This window comes from Tamandua tetradactyla, chromosome 13, assembly GCF_023851605.1.
Source record: "Tamandua tetradactyla isolate mTamTet1 chromosome 13, mTamTet1.pri, whole genome shotgun sequence".
Taxonomy (NCBI): Eukaryota; Metazoa; Chordata; class Mammalia; order Pilosa; family Myrmecophagidae; genus Tamandua; species Tamandua tetradactyla.
Genome location: NC_135339.1, coordinates 54,617,583 through 54,631,741, shown reverse-complemented (window position 1 = coordinate 54,631,741; position 14,159 = coordinate 54,617,583). Strand labels below are relative to the sequence as shown.

At 37.3% G+C, this 14,159-nt stretch overlaps 1 protein-coding gene across 2 annotated transcripts in view; it reads right to left on the bottom strand.

The window, feature by feature from the left end:
- Positions 1-11,135: 11,135 nt before the first annotated feature.
- Positions 11,136-14,159, bottom strand: part of HTR7 (5-hydroxytryptamine receptor 7) — an 85,435-nt gene continuing 82,411 nt past the window's right edge. For both annotated transcript variants that reach the window (XM_077124396.1, XM_077124395.1), the window contains exon 3: positions 11,136-12,756. Coding sequence is in view for 1 of the 2 variants with exons in the window: in XM_077124395.1 (XP_076980510.1) it covers positions 12,714-12,756 (43 nt within the window). In the remaining variant the exon portion in view is untranslated. The remainder of the gene's footprint in view (positions 12,757-14,159) is intronic.

Below are 14,159 nucleotides of genomic sequence, written 5' to 3'. Positions count from 1 at the left end.
CCTCTAGGAACAGATTAAAAACAAGAACACTTGTTAAAGGAAATATTTTTGGCTAGTTAAAGACCAGCTTGAGAATTAAGATATTAAAAGAGATTTAAAGATGTTTTCCCAAAATAAGCCACAAAAGTCAACATGTTCTAAAAACTAGTTCCCAACATTATAAATGTGTATATTAATCAATTGAAAACAGCAAAGATATGAACAGGAAATTCCCGAAGAGGAATTTTATGAATAAACATATGAAAAGACGTTCAACCTCACTAGTAATTGAGAAAGTAAAAAATTAAAATCACAAAATGATAGTTTTTTTTACATCCTTCACACTGGTGAAAATTTAAAAGTTGACAACCCAAAGTGTTTGTGAAAAATGTGAGAACTCTCACACACTACTAGTGGGAGTGTAAAATGGGACAACCACTTAGAAGATTTTGGCAAATTCAAATGATATATGTATATACCCTCCAACCCAGCAATACTTCAAATATACTCTAGAGCTGTGAGTATCTGGATTTTTTTGCACATGTACCCCATAACATATATTGGAAAGCCATGTACCCTCTGGCAACATTTTAAATAGTCATGTAATTTTTTAATGATACATTTAAATAGTTACAAAATACACAATTTTGGAATTTTTTTTGGGGGGGGGGCATGGGCAGGCTCTGGGAATTGAACCCGGATCTCTGGCATGGCAGGCCAGAACTCTGCCACAGAGCCACCATGGCCTGCCCTGTTATACTGATATTTTAAAAATAAAACCAAGGTGTCACTCTTTTAAATATGTTCAGAAGTGGTGTTGGATACCGTTATTGTCTATTTTTAAAAATATACAACCATTAGAAATTTTACCTTCTTTTGTCTTTGAACTTCTATTTCCAAATCATTTCACTACTGAATTTTAATCTTAAGGCAATATATTTTTATGCCTCGATGTCTTTTATTGATCACTTATCATATTTCCCTACTACAGAAATTTGTATATAATAAGTGGCAATAATTTTTTCTTATGAATGTAACACTTTCAGAATTAAAACTTTTCTTCTGTATTTTAAAAATTATCATTAAATTACTTTTTAGATATTTGTAAACTAGTTTTATTTATTTATTTATTTATATTTATATTTTTTGACCTGGGCAGGCACCGGGAATCAAACCTGGGTCTCTGGCATGGTAAGCAAGAACTCTGCCACTGCACCACCATTGCCCACCCTGTAAACTATTTTTTTTTTTCCCATGGGCAGGCACCGGAATTGAACCTGGGTCTCCGGCATGACAGGCGAGGGCTCTGCCTGCTGAGCCACTGTGGCCCAAATTACTATTTTAAAATAATAATTTGTTACTAATTTCTATTAAGTCTAATTACTAAATTTATTTAATAAATTATTATTGATCTAAAAATAAAAATATCACAAGTTTTGATAAACAATTATAAAATGTAAAAAAGTAAAATTTAATTTGACATACATCTTTTAATGAAATTAACGGGACAGCTTTTTTCATTTAGTTTATGAATCCAGAGATGCATATTGCTTTTTGCTAAAATAAAACGAAATTCACTTTAAATTAATAGCAAAATACAATAAAAAAATGAAGCCTCTTTGTAGTGCAAACCTTATCAAAGATGTATTAATGATTAAGTGCATGGTTGTACAGTAAAATCCACAATGTTAATGTCTGGTAAGTTATATAAATCTAAGAAGTGCATGATGGGAATGACCAAATGGGCAAAGAATTGGTTGATTGACTAACAATGAGCAGAAGACTTGAGGCCAAAAAACATGTATATGGATTTATGGTATCCAATATCTGTTAGCAAAAGTAATGGAAATGGGAAAACGTTTATGGTAAAATGGTAGAGTAGGAAGCTAAGGAATCAGTCCCTCCACCAAAACAGCTATTGAACTGGCAGAAACTGTCTACCAGCTGTTTTGAAGCTCCAGAGTCTAGTGGAACACTGTGCAGCATCCAAGGAGGAGCGGGAGGAAGAAGCTGATAAATTGAGATAAATACCAGTAAGTTTCACCTTTCCTGCAACAGCTACCAACCCCCTTTCCTCAGACTTACAGCAGGCAGCAGTGTGGACTACAGCTCAGTTTCCTGGAGCAGCTTGCTGGTGTCAGGGTGAGACATAAAGACCAAGTCCTCCAACCTCCAGGGGCAGATGGTCTCATTGCATATCGCTACTTTTGATTACCTACTTCAGATGGATGAATAAATCTCAATATATTCAGTTAACAAAACATTATAGAGAATCAAATGGTTGAATTTGATCTATGTTTCCTAAGAGAAAGTGATCGCAAAAACCTAGCATTGAATGGACCATAAGGACATTATGTTGTGCAAAAGCACAAATATTGCATGGTCTCTTTTAGAAAATAATTATAAGAAAATTGGGGCCTAGATTGTAAACTCTTAAAACTGTCACATTTTCCTGGCAACGTGGGACAGAGATCCTGGAATGAGCTGAGACTCAGCATCAAAGGACTGAGAAAAACCCTAGAATGAGCTGAGAATTAACATCAAGGGATTGAGAGAAACTTCTCTACCAGAGGGGGAAGAGTAAAATGAGACAAAGTGTCAATGGCTGAGAGATTCCAAACAGAGTCCAGAGGTTATCCTGGAGGTTGTTCTTACACATTCAGTAGATATCACCTTGTTGTTCAAGATGTAGTGGAGAGGCTGGAGGGAACTGCCTGAAAATGTAGTGCTGTGTTCCAGTAGCCATGTTTCTTGATGATGATTGAACAATGATATAGCTTTCACAATGAGACTCTGTGAATGTGAAAACCTTATGTCTGATGCTCCTTTTAGCTACTATATTAACAGAAGAGTAGAACATATGGAATAAAAATAAATAATAGGGGGAACAAATGTTAAAATAAATTCAGTTTGAAATGCTAGTGGTAAATGAAAGCGAGGGGTAAGGGGTATGTTATGTGTACAGTCTTTTTTTTCTCTATTATCATGTTATTTCTTTTTCTGTTGTCTTTTTATTTCTTTTTCTAAATCGATGCAAATGTACTAAGAAATGATGAATATGCAACTATGTGATGATATTAAGAATTACTGATTGTATATGTAGAATGGAATGATATCTAAATGTTTTGTTAATTTTTTTAATTAATAAAAAGTTTTAAAAAACTGTCACATTTATTCTGAGCTTTAAGTGTGATTTCTAAATTCTGAGATGCTGTGTTATATGTATGTAATCTGGTATTTTCCTGGAACTTTGGGTACCTCTGTGACATCTAAGACTCAGAGTAGGAGACCTGCAGCTCTGAAAGTCAGCATTCCTACATACAGCAATTGTTCAAGAAGCCAAAAAAGGGATCAGGCTTTAATTAGAGATAAGAAAGAAGCCAATCTGGTCAGGACAGTAACCCACACCATACTTTTAAATTTGTTCTAAAACTACTTGTTAAAATGTACTTTTAAATTTATTACTTTTTTTGTATATGTTATATTTCACAATTAAAAAAAACCTAGCATTGAAAAAAAGAGTATAGGTTGTAAAAGGATGCACAGTGCATGAAACAAGTTATCTAAATTTTTTAAATACACAAAATTTTGTGTAGTGAAAGCATACAAGTACTGATGAAAGAGATGTACAGCAGCTTTGGGAAAGGCTGCCTCTGGAGAAGAGAAGAGAATGGGATTGAGGTGTGGGATTACAGCAGTGACAGTGGCATCAACTGGGCATCTGTGTCAGGTTCTGTCCTCAGTTTAGATTTTAACTCATTTAATCCTCCCCACACCCCATGAGGCTCTTGATATTATTCTTTCCATTTAGCACATGAAGTAACTGAAGCACAGGGTCTAGAGAACTTGCCCATAGCTCCAAAAGAGGGTACAAAAGAGGTCCCTAACTGTATATTTACAATTCTTTCATTTTAAAAAATTGGAACCAAATATGACAAAATGACATAGTAGATAGTGTATATTTCTTCCATTTATCGTTTTCCATTTGTTTGAAATATCAAATTAAAAAGCTCTGCTTTTACTCTTTCAGAAGCTTGTACTTGTCTAGTCAGATCATCCTAAAATCCTGGTTATTTCTTTTAAAGAAAACATGTCATTTCTTCAATCAATGGTAAATAAATGGAATTAATTAGTATTGTTTTTCATATTTACTGTGATAAAATGGAAATTTTACCTCAGTCTACATTAGACTGTATTGTAGTAAAATGACATGGCCCACTAGAATTCACATTATATTTAAGGAATGGTATTCATCTAAAACAAGTGCTTTTCATGATCCAAATGTGGATGAATGAGAACTGGGCCAAATTTTCCCTTAATTGATTTAATTAGGCAAATCTTTTAATATTTGCAAAGAAATTAAAAGTCAGTATTTAAAAGCTTGCTGCAATTAAATTTCTAAGAGCCAAGAAAATAAGCAGTATACAGTATCATCTTTGATTCATGTACCCAAAATAGGTTCAGGTGTTGATTTTATATCCACTTCTAAAATATATTCTAACATTTCATGCAAAGCCATGGATGAGGAAGCTGATGGGAAAATGAGGATGACTGTAAACATTCTTCACCTGAATTGCTCTCTCGGGCTGGGAAAGCAGCAGAAGCGTCTCTTGGAAGGAGATCTGCACAAAAAGTGGACCTAGAGGCAGCAGCCAAATTGCTCAGACAAAAACTCAGCTGATGCCTATTTACTCACATTCACTTTTGCTTTAAATACCTAGGGAATTCCCTCAGTTCTCTGCCCCAATTGTTGGCAGAAGAGAGATCTGGCAAAAGTCATGTAGATTGACTTGGACAGCAGCTGCAGGGTCCCCTGGAATGTCTGTAAACAACTGTAAGTTGTGTGAAGGGACTGCATACAGTATGTATGATGTGAACTGCTATCTCCATCAGCAACTTGTCACACAGTTGGAAATTTCCATCAACACTCCTTCTGGCTCACATACTGATTCGAGAAGTTGCTTGTCTCAGTGTAACTATGCACCTTGTAAAAATAGAACATTGTCCCAAATGGGTTAATGCATTTGTTTATTTGGCCAATGGTTAGGAGACATGGAAGGCTGGGAGATTAGGACACAGGACATTTAAGTTTTAATGAGGAGAATATGGACAAGCCCACATTATAGTTCAGGCTGCAGTAGAACCAGGAGAATGCACTGGGATTCTGGAAATGGTACCTGGAAATGGAGGAATCCAATAGGATGTGGAGGCTGAAATCACAATTTTTGTTCCTTCAAATTGTTAGGGATTTAATCCTGAATGATTGCTCTGAAGTGCTCAGTTTAAGAGGGGAGGTATTTGGAAACCCAAGTGAGTCCCCTCAAAGTTCAGATGAAGATTTCCAGGCCCACAAGACAAGCAGTCAGTAACCACTGAGATGCATTTTGTGGAATGGAAAGGAGGATGTAATGAAAAGTACACATAAGCTGAATAGCTCAGCTTTCCCACTTAATTAGTGACCTTGAGTTCTTTAAGCCTCTTCTTTCATCCATAAAATGGAGATAATATCAGAATAACCCTCAGAATAGAGAGAATTATCAGAATAACTGTTTAGTAAATACTCAAAAGCTGTGAGTTGTTGATCATTGCCATTACACACACACACACACACACAATGGTTTAATTATGGACTTTGGTCAACATCAACATATCACACTCGATGGCTAATACTCAAATATTTAACAGAGATCTACTCTTTGATTTGTTAGTAAAGATCTGATCAGCTGCTTGGCCATGTGGAGAGAAATGTGATGCATTGTTTCTCAGCTGACTCTATATTGATACCAATATTAATTTAGTTAAGGTGAGGAATCACTTAGTAACATAAGGATTAGCCAGTTCCACATGTAAAACTAACCATCTGTATGCATTTAACATCATATTTGCAAACTAAGGATTATTTCCCTCCAGAAGCTTGTTGGGTGTTTAGTACCAACATTTTGCATGCTGAATACTAAAGGGTATGTAAGAGAGAATGTGTAAGGATGCTCTGTATTTCTCTTGTCAAGATTCTATAACCATATACAAATGATTTGGATATTATTTATATTGGTCATGCTTTTCCAAACAACAGCACACAGTTGGCTAATTGGTCATCATGTTTAGGAACAGTCATTCTCAACACCTGGAACCCAGATCAAGCTATATGAAAATCACCTGGTAGGCTGATTAAACTCCCTCTTCACTCGCCACCTCACTGCAGGACATAATCAATCAGAATCTCTGGAAAAGGGGCTCAGGTATCCTCACATTAAACAACTCCTAGATAATTCTTATTCAGAGTGAAGTTTCGAAAACATCAAGTTTAAGATAAAAGGTGTTGTCGTTACTAGATATTAGCTTTCCTAATGTCACCTTTTCCCTTCAGACTCTGTGGTGCAATTTAGTCCAAATAGCTTCTTTCCTTGCCTTATTTGAGAAAAATATAATACAATTTTATTCTAAAATTAAATATCTTTCAGTGCCTTTGGACCCGCATTCTGGTTCAATTTAATTATGGATATTAAAGATCAAACACACAAGGGAAATAAAAAGTTCCAGTTGTTTAAAGGTTCTGATCTGTGAATGTTTCAGAGCACATGTTGAAGCAGTTAGCCTTCTGTGCACCAGTATATCCCAGGTGGAGTTCTCAGATGCAAGTGTTCTTGCCCTCCCTGTAATAACACCCAACCTATATATCATGGTCATCATGGCATACCATAAAAAGAGCCTTGCAAGCTTAGTGCCTTCATATATAATGATTATACGAGTTTTCTCCACCTGATAAAGCTAGGCTTTTGCTAATTGAGTAACTGCAGTTTCAGTTGAACATGGCTGGTTTTTGTAATTCATTTTTTCCCCCAGGTTTGGAAAACATGTTTCTTCCATGCTTGTTCTCATCATATTTAGTGTATTTTCATGTCTGTTGAACCTAATATTAAAAACAGATTTATATTTCATATGTATTTTTCCATTTCATTTTTCTTTTAATTATTTTTCAAGCACATAACTATGAGGCAGATTGGGGGAAAAAACTCTCTTCACCAAAAATAGTTTTGCAAACCACTGTCTTATACTACACTCTTAAAAAAATTCAGACAGAACACAGCTGTAGTTTCCTCCCTGCAAAGAAGAAGGGGGTTGTATTAGATCATCCATGAGACTCTCTAGCTCTGATTCTCTGTCGATACAGTTAAATCTCATTTTCCTACAGGTGAATTATTGACTCTGTGAATAGCAACCACAAACTTTTATGTTTACAACTGACTTTCTTGGCCTATCAGTGTAGCTCTGAATCACCTCTCCAACCGTCAAACTATGAGGATTTAAAGAATAAAGAGCATTGCAATAATAGCTTAATCAAAATAAAATTGATGGACACCAAAAATATTGCATAATATGTTGTATTAGTTTGCTAAAGCTGCCAAAACGCAATACATCATAAATGGAACAGCTTTTAAAAGGGGAATTTACTATGTTACAAGTTTGTAGTTCTAAGGCCATAAATATGTCCAAACTAAAGCATCCAGGGAAAGCTACCTTGATTCAAGAAAGGCTGATGGGTCCAGAACACCTCTGTCAGCTGGGAAGGTATGTGCCGACATCTGCTGGGCTCTGCCCATGTCTAGGCACCTACTCTCTCTTTTGGCACTCCAAGCATCTCCAAATGTCCGTGTCTCTGTCAGCTCTTAAGCAACTGTTCTACAAATGTCTGCATCTGAGTTTTCTTCAAAATGTCTCCCCTTTTAAAGGACTCCAGTAAACTAATCAAGACCCACCTTGAATGGATGGAGTCACATCTCCATCTAACCAAAGGCCACACCCACAATTGGCAGCTACGTGATCCCTGGAGATAATCTAATCAAAAGATCACACCTGCAGCTGGGAGTGCTGTATCTCTGTGGTGATGATTTAATCAAAAGAGTTTCTGCCCTATAATATTGAATCAGAATTAAAGGACATGACTTTTCTGGGGTTACACAACACTTTAAAACCAGTACACATGTAAAATTCCAGATATTTCTTACCATCTGCTATTTTGGATTACCACTTCTCTTACCACAGCACTGGTACTGAGATTTAATATTTATATCAATACATTGATATATGCATTTCTTTCTGAATCTCCTAGTGCTTGTTTTGTCATAATACACATCACATTTTATTATAATCATTTATGTAACATTCAGCTTCCTCGCTAGACTTTTAGCTTCAAAATAATGGAGATCATTTCTGTCTTACCATTGGCTTCTAGTGCTTAAGGTGGTGTCTGACATATCAAATGAATGATGAAATTCTTAGAGAAGGAAACATGGATTGGTATTCCATTTCTTTGTAATCTCTTTAGTATTTCTTATCCATTATCTTCATCTCATTCCATAATCTCTGAGCATAAATTTTATAGTTTTGAATAGAATCTTGGATTTCACAGTTACAAGATGTCTTAATTCCTTGACTTGGCTGTTCTTTTTAATGCCAAAGGCCTATCACAGCTAGCATCTGTAAGTCTACTTCTGGTAGTTGTCAACCTCCCTCTTTCTGCTTCAGATTTGCCATGGGAAATTTTGCTTCACATTTTTATTATGATCACATCACATCTCTATTGCTTGTAATGCATAAGCAGATTTTTGTTTAGGGTTTTGGGGGGTTATTTTATCCAAGCAGAAGCTTAGAAAGTAAAGTACTTTAAGAAATTACTTCCCTTCCTCAGGGAAAGTGCGGACAAAGCAAGTTTAAAGAGAGATCCAGTTAATAAATTTCTGTCTCTGAGAACTAAATCCCCTGAGTTGGTTCTCAACATCTGCAGGTTTCACAGGTAATATCTAACAAGGTATTCCTTTTCTGACTTACAATGCTTAGGCAAGTAAGTGATGACATCACATTATGCATTACTATGGGTGCTTTCAAAATGCACTGACCCACTGAAAGTTTCCAAGCGGTTTTTTTGTGTGCTGTTAGAGACCATCTGGCTAGCTGTAGATAAACAAGTTTCAACATATGGGCCATAACACATACACGGCTCTGCTCCACTAGTGCAGAAAATTAAGAAAAGGCTGCTCTCCTGATATGAGTAACTCATGCAAAAGAAGCAGCACCGTGCACGCATGGAGAGCCTGATCTGAGCTGCAAACAGAGGAGCCTAATTCTACTTCTTTATCCCCTCCTCATTGAGCATGCCACTAGATCACTATGGACTCACTTGATTTCCTTATCTGGAAATTAAAAGGGGTGTGAATCAATTCTGATTTTCTCTTCCCTCCTTCCTCCCTTTTAGTAAATACTTATACATACCCACTATACATGCTCTAAGCACGGTGATAGGAGCTGGGCATACAGGGGTGAGAAAAAAGACATGGTCCCAGCCGTTAAAGAATAACTGAAGTTATGAAGATATACATTAAATAAATATTGGGAGCAGGAAAAGTGTCCCAGATAGAGGGGAAAAGCATGTGTGAATGACCATTCTGAGATATGAAGGGGCATGGGCTGTTTTAAAAAATGCAAGATTTGTAAACATTTATATCCATTAAATGAAAAACTCAGTCACCAATCAAAATGATGAGATGAAAATTTCCACCATCTCCAAATGGCAGTTCAGACAATTATTACTTTAGCATAAACTATTTGAAAAATTGCCTCCATTTTATATTCTTTTCTGTTGTTGGTCTCATGCCTGCAGTCAATAGATCAAATAAAACTGACTGAAAATATGATTATTAAATACACATATAAGTATCTCAAGCACATGACATCGTGATAAATGCTTTATGAAACAGTTCCCAGGAAACTGAGGAACTCTGAGTGCTTCCTGTTTAATGTTCACAGACCAAACCTAAACACGAAGGCAATAACGACTCAGTTATCTCTTACGAGGACTTTCACTTCTCAAACATTTCTTCCCAGTCCTCAGCCTTGCCAGAGGATGAGAGCTGATACCTCAGAGGGAGAAGAGACATTAGTCATAATGGTCATTCTTGTTTGAACAACCATAAAATATAGATACAAAGTTTACTTCAGCTATTTTCCCAATTCTTAAACTAAAAGTTGTACCTTTGGCCCAGACAACGAATCATTTACGAAACAGTATTAATTAATGTCTGATATTTTTCTTATTCCACCTCATTTTCTACCTTGTCCTTTCATCTGGCTGCTGTATGTTTAAAGCACAGTGTACAACTGAAGCCCAACCTCTGCGGTGAGAATGAAGCAGAGTTCAATGTCTAGCATTCAAGTCAGGCAAGGAAAAGAGACGATCTGAATAACCACTAAGCCAATGCCACAAGTAAACTCACTGGGACATGACTCCCAGAGGTGTAAATCTCCCCGGCAACATGGGACATGACTCCTGGGATGAGCCAGGACGCTGCATCATGGGACTGAGAGAGTCTTGTTGACCAAAAGGGGGAAGAGAAATAAAACAAAATAAAGTTCCAGTGGCTGAGAGATTTCAAATAGAGTTAAGAGGTCATTCTGGAGATTATTCTTATGTATTATATAGATATTCCTTTTTAGTTTCTAGTGTATTAGAATAGCTATAAGGAAATACTTGAAGCAGGTGAACTGTAATCCAGTAGCCTTGATTCTTAAAGATGATTATACAGCTTTTACAGTATAACCATGTGATTGTAAAAACCTTGTGACTCCCTTTATCCAGTGTATGGACTACAAAGTAAGAAAATAAAGACAATAAATAAATAAAAGGGTGGGATAGAGGGTATGAGATGCTTTGGGGGTCCTTTTTTACTTTTATTCTTATTTTTATGATTTTTAAAGTAATGAAAATGTTCAAAAATCTATTGTGATGATGAATGCACAACTATACAATGACACTGTGAACCACTGATTGTATACTTTGGATAATTTTATGTTATGTGAATATGTCTTAATAAAACTGCATTAAAAAAAAAGTAAGAACTGTACCTTACCCAGCAGGAGCCCAATAAACGCTTATTAATCAAATCGAGGAATGAGTGGTCATTTCTTAAGCAAACAAACAAAAAAGTTTATAAAATGGGTTGATTCCCACAGTAAAATACAATAAATTACAGAACTCTTTTAGTTACCTATTAGGATTTTATAAAATATATAAAGCTTGCACTTCTGCCAGTCTATGTTTGGTGGCATTTATGACATGACCTTTAATTAAAAATCATTACTTAAGGTGCTTTAAGGCTACAAATAAACTTTATTTGATGTAATGTAATAAAACATTTTCAAATTTAACAACATTTATCTGATCATAATCATTTAAATTATGAATATAAGTATATACAGTCACTTTAGCAAATCTGAGTTTTGGGAATTTGTACTTTCAGGAAAGGCAGACCCTTCCCTGCGTCTGGTAAGAAGCAATGTCAATGAAAGTCCATAGTCCATGTTGGAATTCCACATTATCCTGCAAGAGAACTCTTCATTTATTGTAGGAAAATAATACTCTCTTTCTGTTCTCTTTCACCAAATGAAAGTTTGCATTTATATTTTCCCTTAAAGTTTTCCTCTTTTCTGGCCTACTATCTTTGTCTCTTTAGCTCATACTTATCAAATTGTTCCATCTTAGAAAAATAATGTTGGCAAAGGAGCCTTTCCTGTTTAGTTACCTGCCCTGACCTTAACGTCTACCACCACTGGGGGGAAAAAACAGAATTTCCCAGGCACACATTTGATATGATACAGAGAAATACAAAAACAAGTTTGCTAAAAAAGACAGAATGGTGTTTTGCAGCATTTCCCAATAGTGGCCCAGGCAACCTTCAATCCATGCAATTTAGTTTAATACAACGCTTCTCAATGAGAATTAACATGTTTATGCTCAACCTTGAGAAGCAACACAATCCTTCATGAAAACCCCACCATTCTCATACTTTCTTCCAAACAAACACGGTTATGGACCTCTGCACCCTTGTGTGAGATAATTTTCGAAAGGTCTGGGTGATCAGCGTGCTATACATGTGGTTAGGCAGCACTTGCTCCTCATCCAGGCAAAAGTCCTCACAGAAGGAAATCCCCTTGCCTCTCCAAATCCCTCATTAGAAGTGTAAGCATTGTAAGGAAAAGCTTTATTCGGGGTTTATGATTCTCTCCATCCTGAGATCTGTTCCTGAGTTATACCATAACAATAATTAAGTTAACACCGAAAGTATACACTGATGGGCAAGTCACAGGAGACCTGCAGGAAAGCCGAACTATTTGACAGAAGCTTGAAACACTTGCTCTGGGGTATCATTTGTATCAGCTGATGACTGGATTCTGTTTTCCAACATGGACATGCAACATATTCAACACTATGCTTACTGCAGTTTACTTGGAAAAACACCCTTCTGTCATACAACAAAATACATTCTGTCTCATGAATGATTTCTGAATATTTATGACAATGCCTGGAGTCCAAAGCATGGGAAGTGTGCATTGGAACTTTCTTCCACTTGCATGGACTTGGACATATGCAAAGCACCAGAAACTGTTTCCTTTGGGGAACTCAGTTCTGTTAGTGTGCTTATTGCTGAGATGATCTGGCTGTCTTAAACGGACAACTATTTTTATTTGCACACAATAGCACTGATCCACAGAATAAAAAGGAGAAGTTGCCGCTCCCCCTGTAATGTACTTTGTACAACAGATCACCCTGTTTGTCACGTTTTAGCCATCCTGAGAAAGGTTGGAAGCCACATTCCATTCTGCAGTCTCAGCAAATGATTTCGTTCTGTTTTCCCTCTGGTCTTCCCTTGTTTAGTTTGTCTCCGTTATTCTGCTTTTGATCATGAATCATGACTTTTTTTCCTACAGTAGTCAGAGTTTTGTCTATAGAGAGAAAGAGAGAGAGAATAAAGTGATTTACCAGAACTGCAAATAGGAGTTTTCATTTTATGGTGGGTAGATTTAATTTTTACAGCATTCAATAATTTGAATCATTTGTAGCTTGTAAGGGTTTATGAGCATCTCTTGAGGGAAAGAAAAAGTGCTATGGCTCTTTTCATAATTTCATAACTTCTACAAGTTGTCAGGGCCTTAATACATTTGCAAATCAGCCCTAAATAATCTCCTTAGAAATTCACTTTTATAATACAACTGTAGCCAAAAATGGCTCTACTCTCAAAAATGGCTTACAAAATACTACTGCACTTGCCCTACTGAAAAAGAATAATGATGGCTAATAATGAGAAGGATTCCCCCCCTTCCAATCTAGGAAGTTTCATTATCGTAAGATACGTGTGCAGAGATCAGAAACCCTACCTCCATCACTTCCTCTCTCTGATTCACAGAAGTGGCATAAGCCATGAAAGTCTTGGCTAATAGTTGAGAAATCTCTTTTTCCTGATGTAAAGCTATACTCCCCTAACTCTGACCCAACACAGGCCCTGACTTACCAAACTCAATCTGTGTGCTTAAAAGCTGTGTGGTGTGAGGTTCCAGGGCTTGGGGTTGTGCCCCCCAGCTCTGCCTCCCCACCCTATCTAAAGTGCCACCTCACTGGCTACCCAGATTTGGTCCTACTTCCCCCATCTCACTTCCTCCTCTCGGCCTTTTGGATGGGTGGCTCAACAGGTCAGTTTTCTGGATGACAATTTCTCCATAAGACACAGTCTTTCACTTTGCCCCTGAGCTCACACAGTGGCACCTAAGGACAAGGGCCACATGTGTGTCCAGACCCAGTGCTCCAGCCTCCTGGTTATCCAGGAGTGGGGAATGGAGTCAGGCTTTATCCTGCAGGGTGTCCCACAGACACCTATTCCTGACCTGGGACCTCTGACTTATCTCAGCATGGAGAGTCAGTGCTGCTCTGCTGACATCAGTTCAGGAACTGTCCTGTATCCTCACAGCCTCGAGCCACGGCACCATCTCTCATCTCTCTCTCTCCTTCGCCACCCACCTGCAGTCAACTCCCAAACATCTCAGATATCCTTGGCCTCTCTGCTTGTCTTAACGGCACCCTCTAGTACTGGCCCCCTAACTAGAGATGTCTCTTATACATTGGTCTCTTACCTCGCCTCCCTCCCACTACTGTGAACCTCTCCAATACACCATTCACACCACAAGCTACATTTGATCACACTCCTGCTCAAAAGCCTTCACTGCCCATTTGGCCCCCCATGCTGACCCCAAGTCTGCTACCCAGGACTGCTAAAGGGAGCTTCCATCCACACCTGTATACCTCTGTCCATGCCGAACCCTCTGGTTTGACTAGTCCCGCCCCACCCTTACCA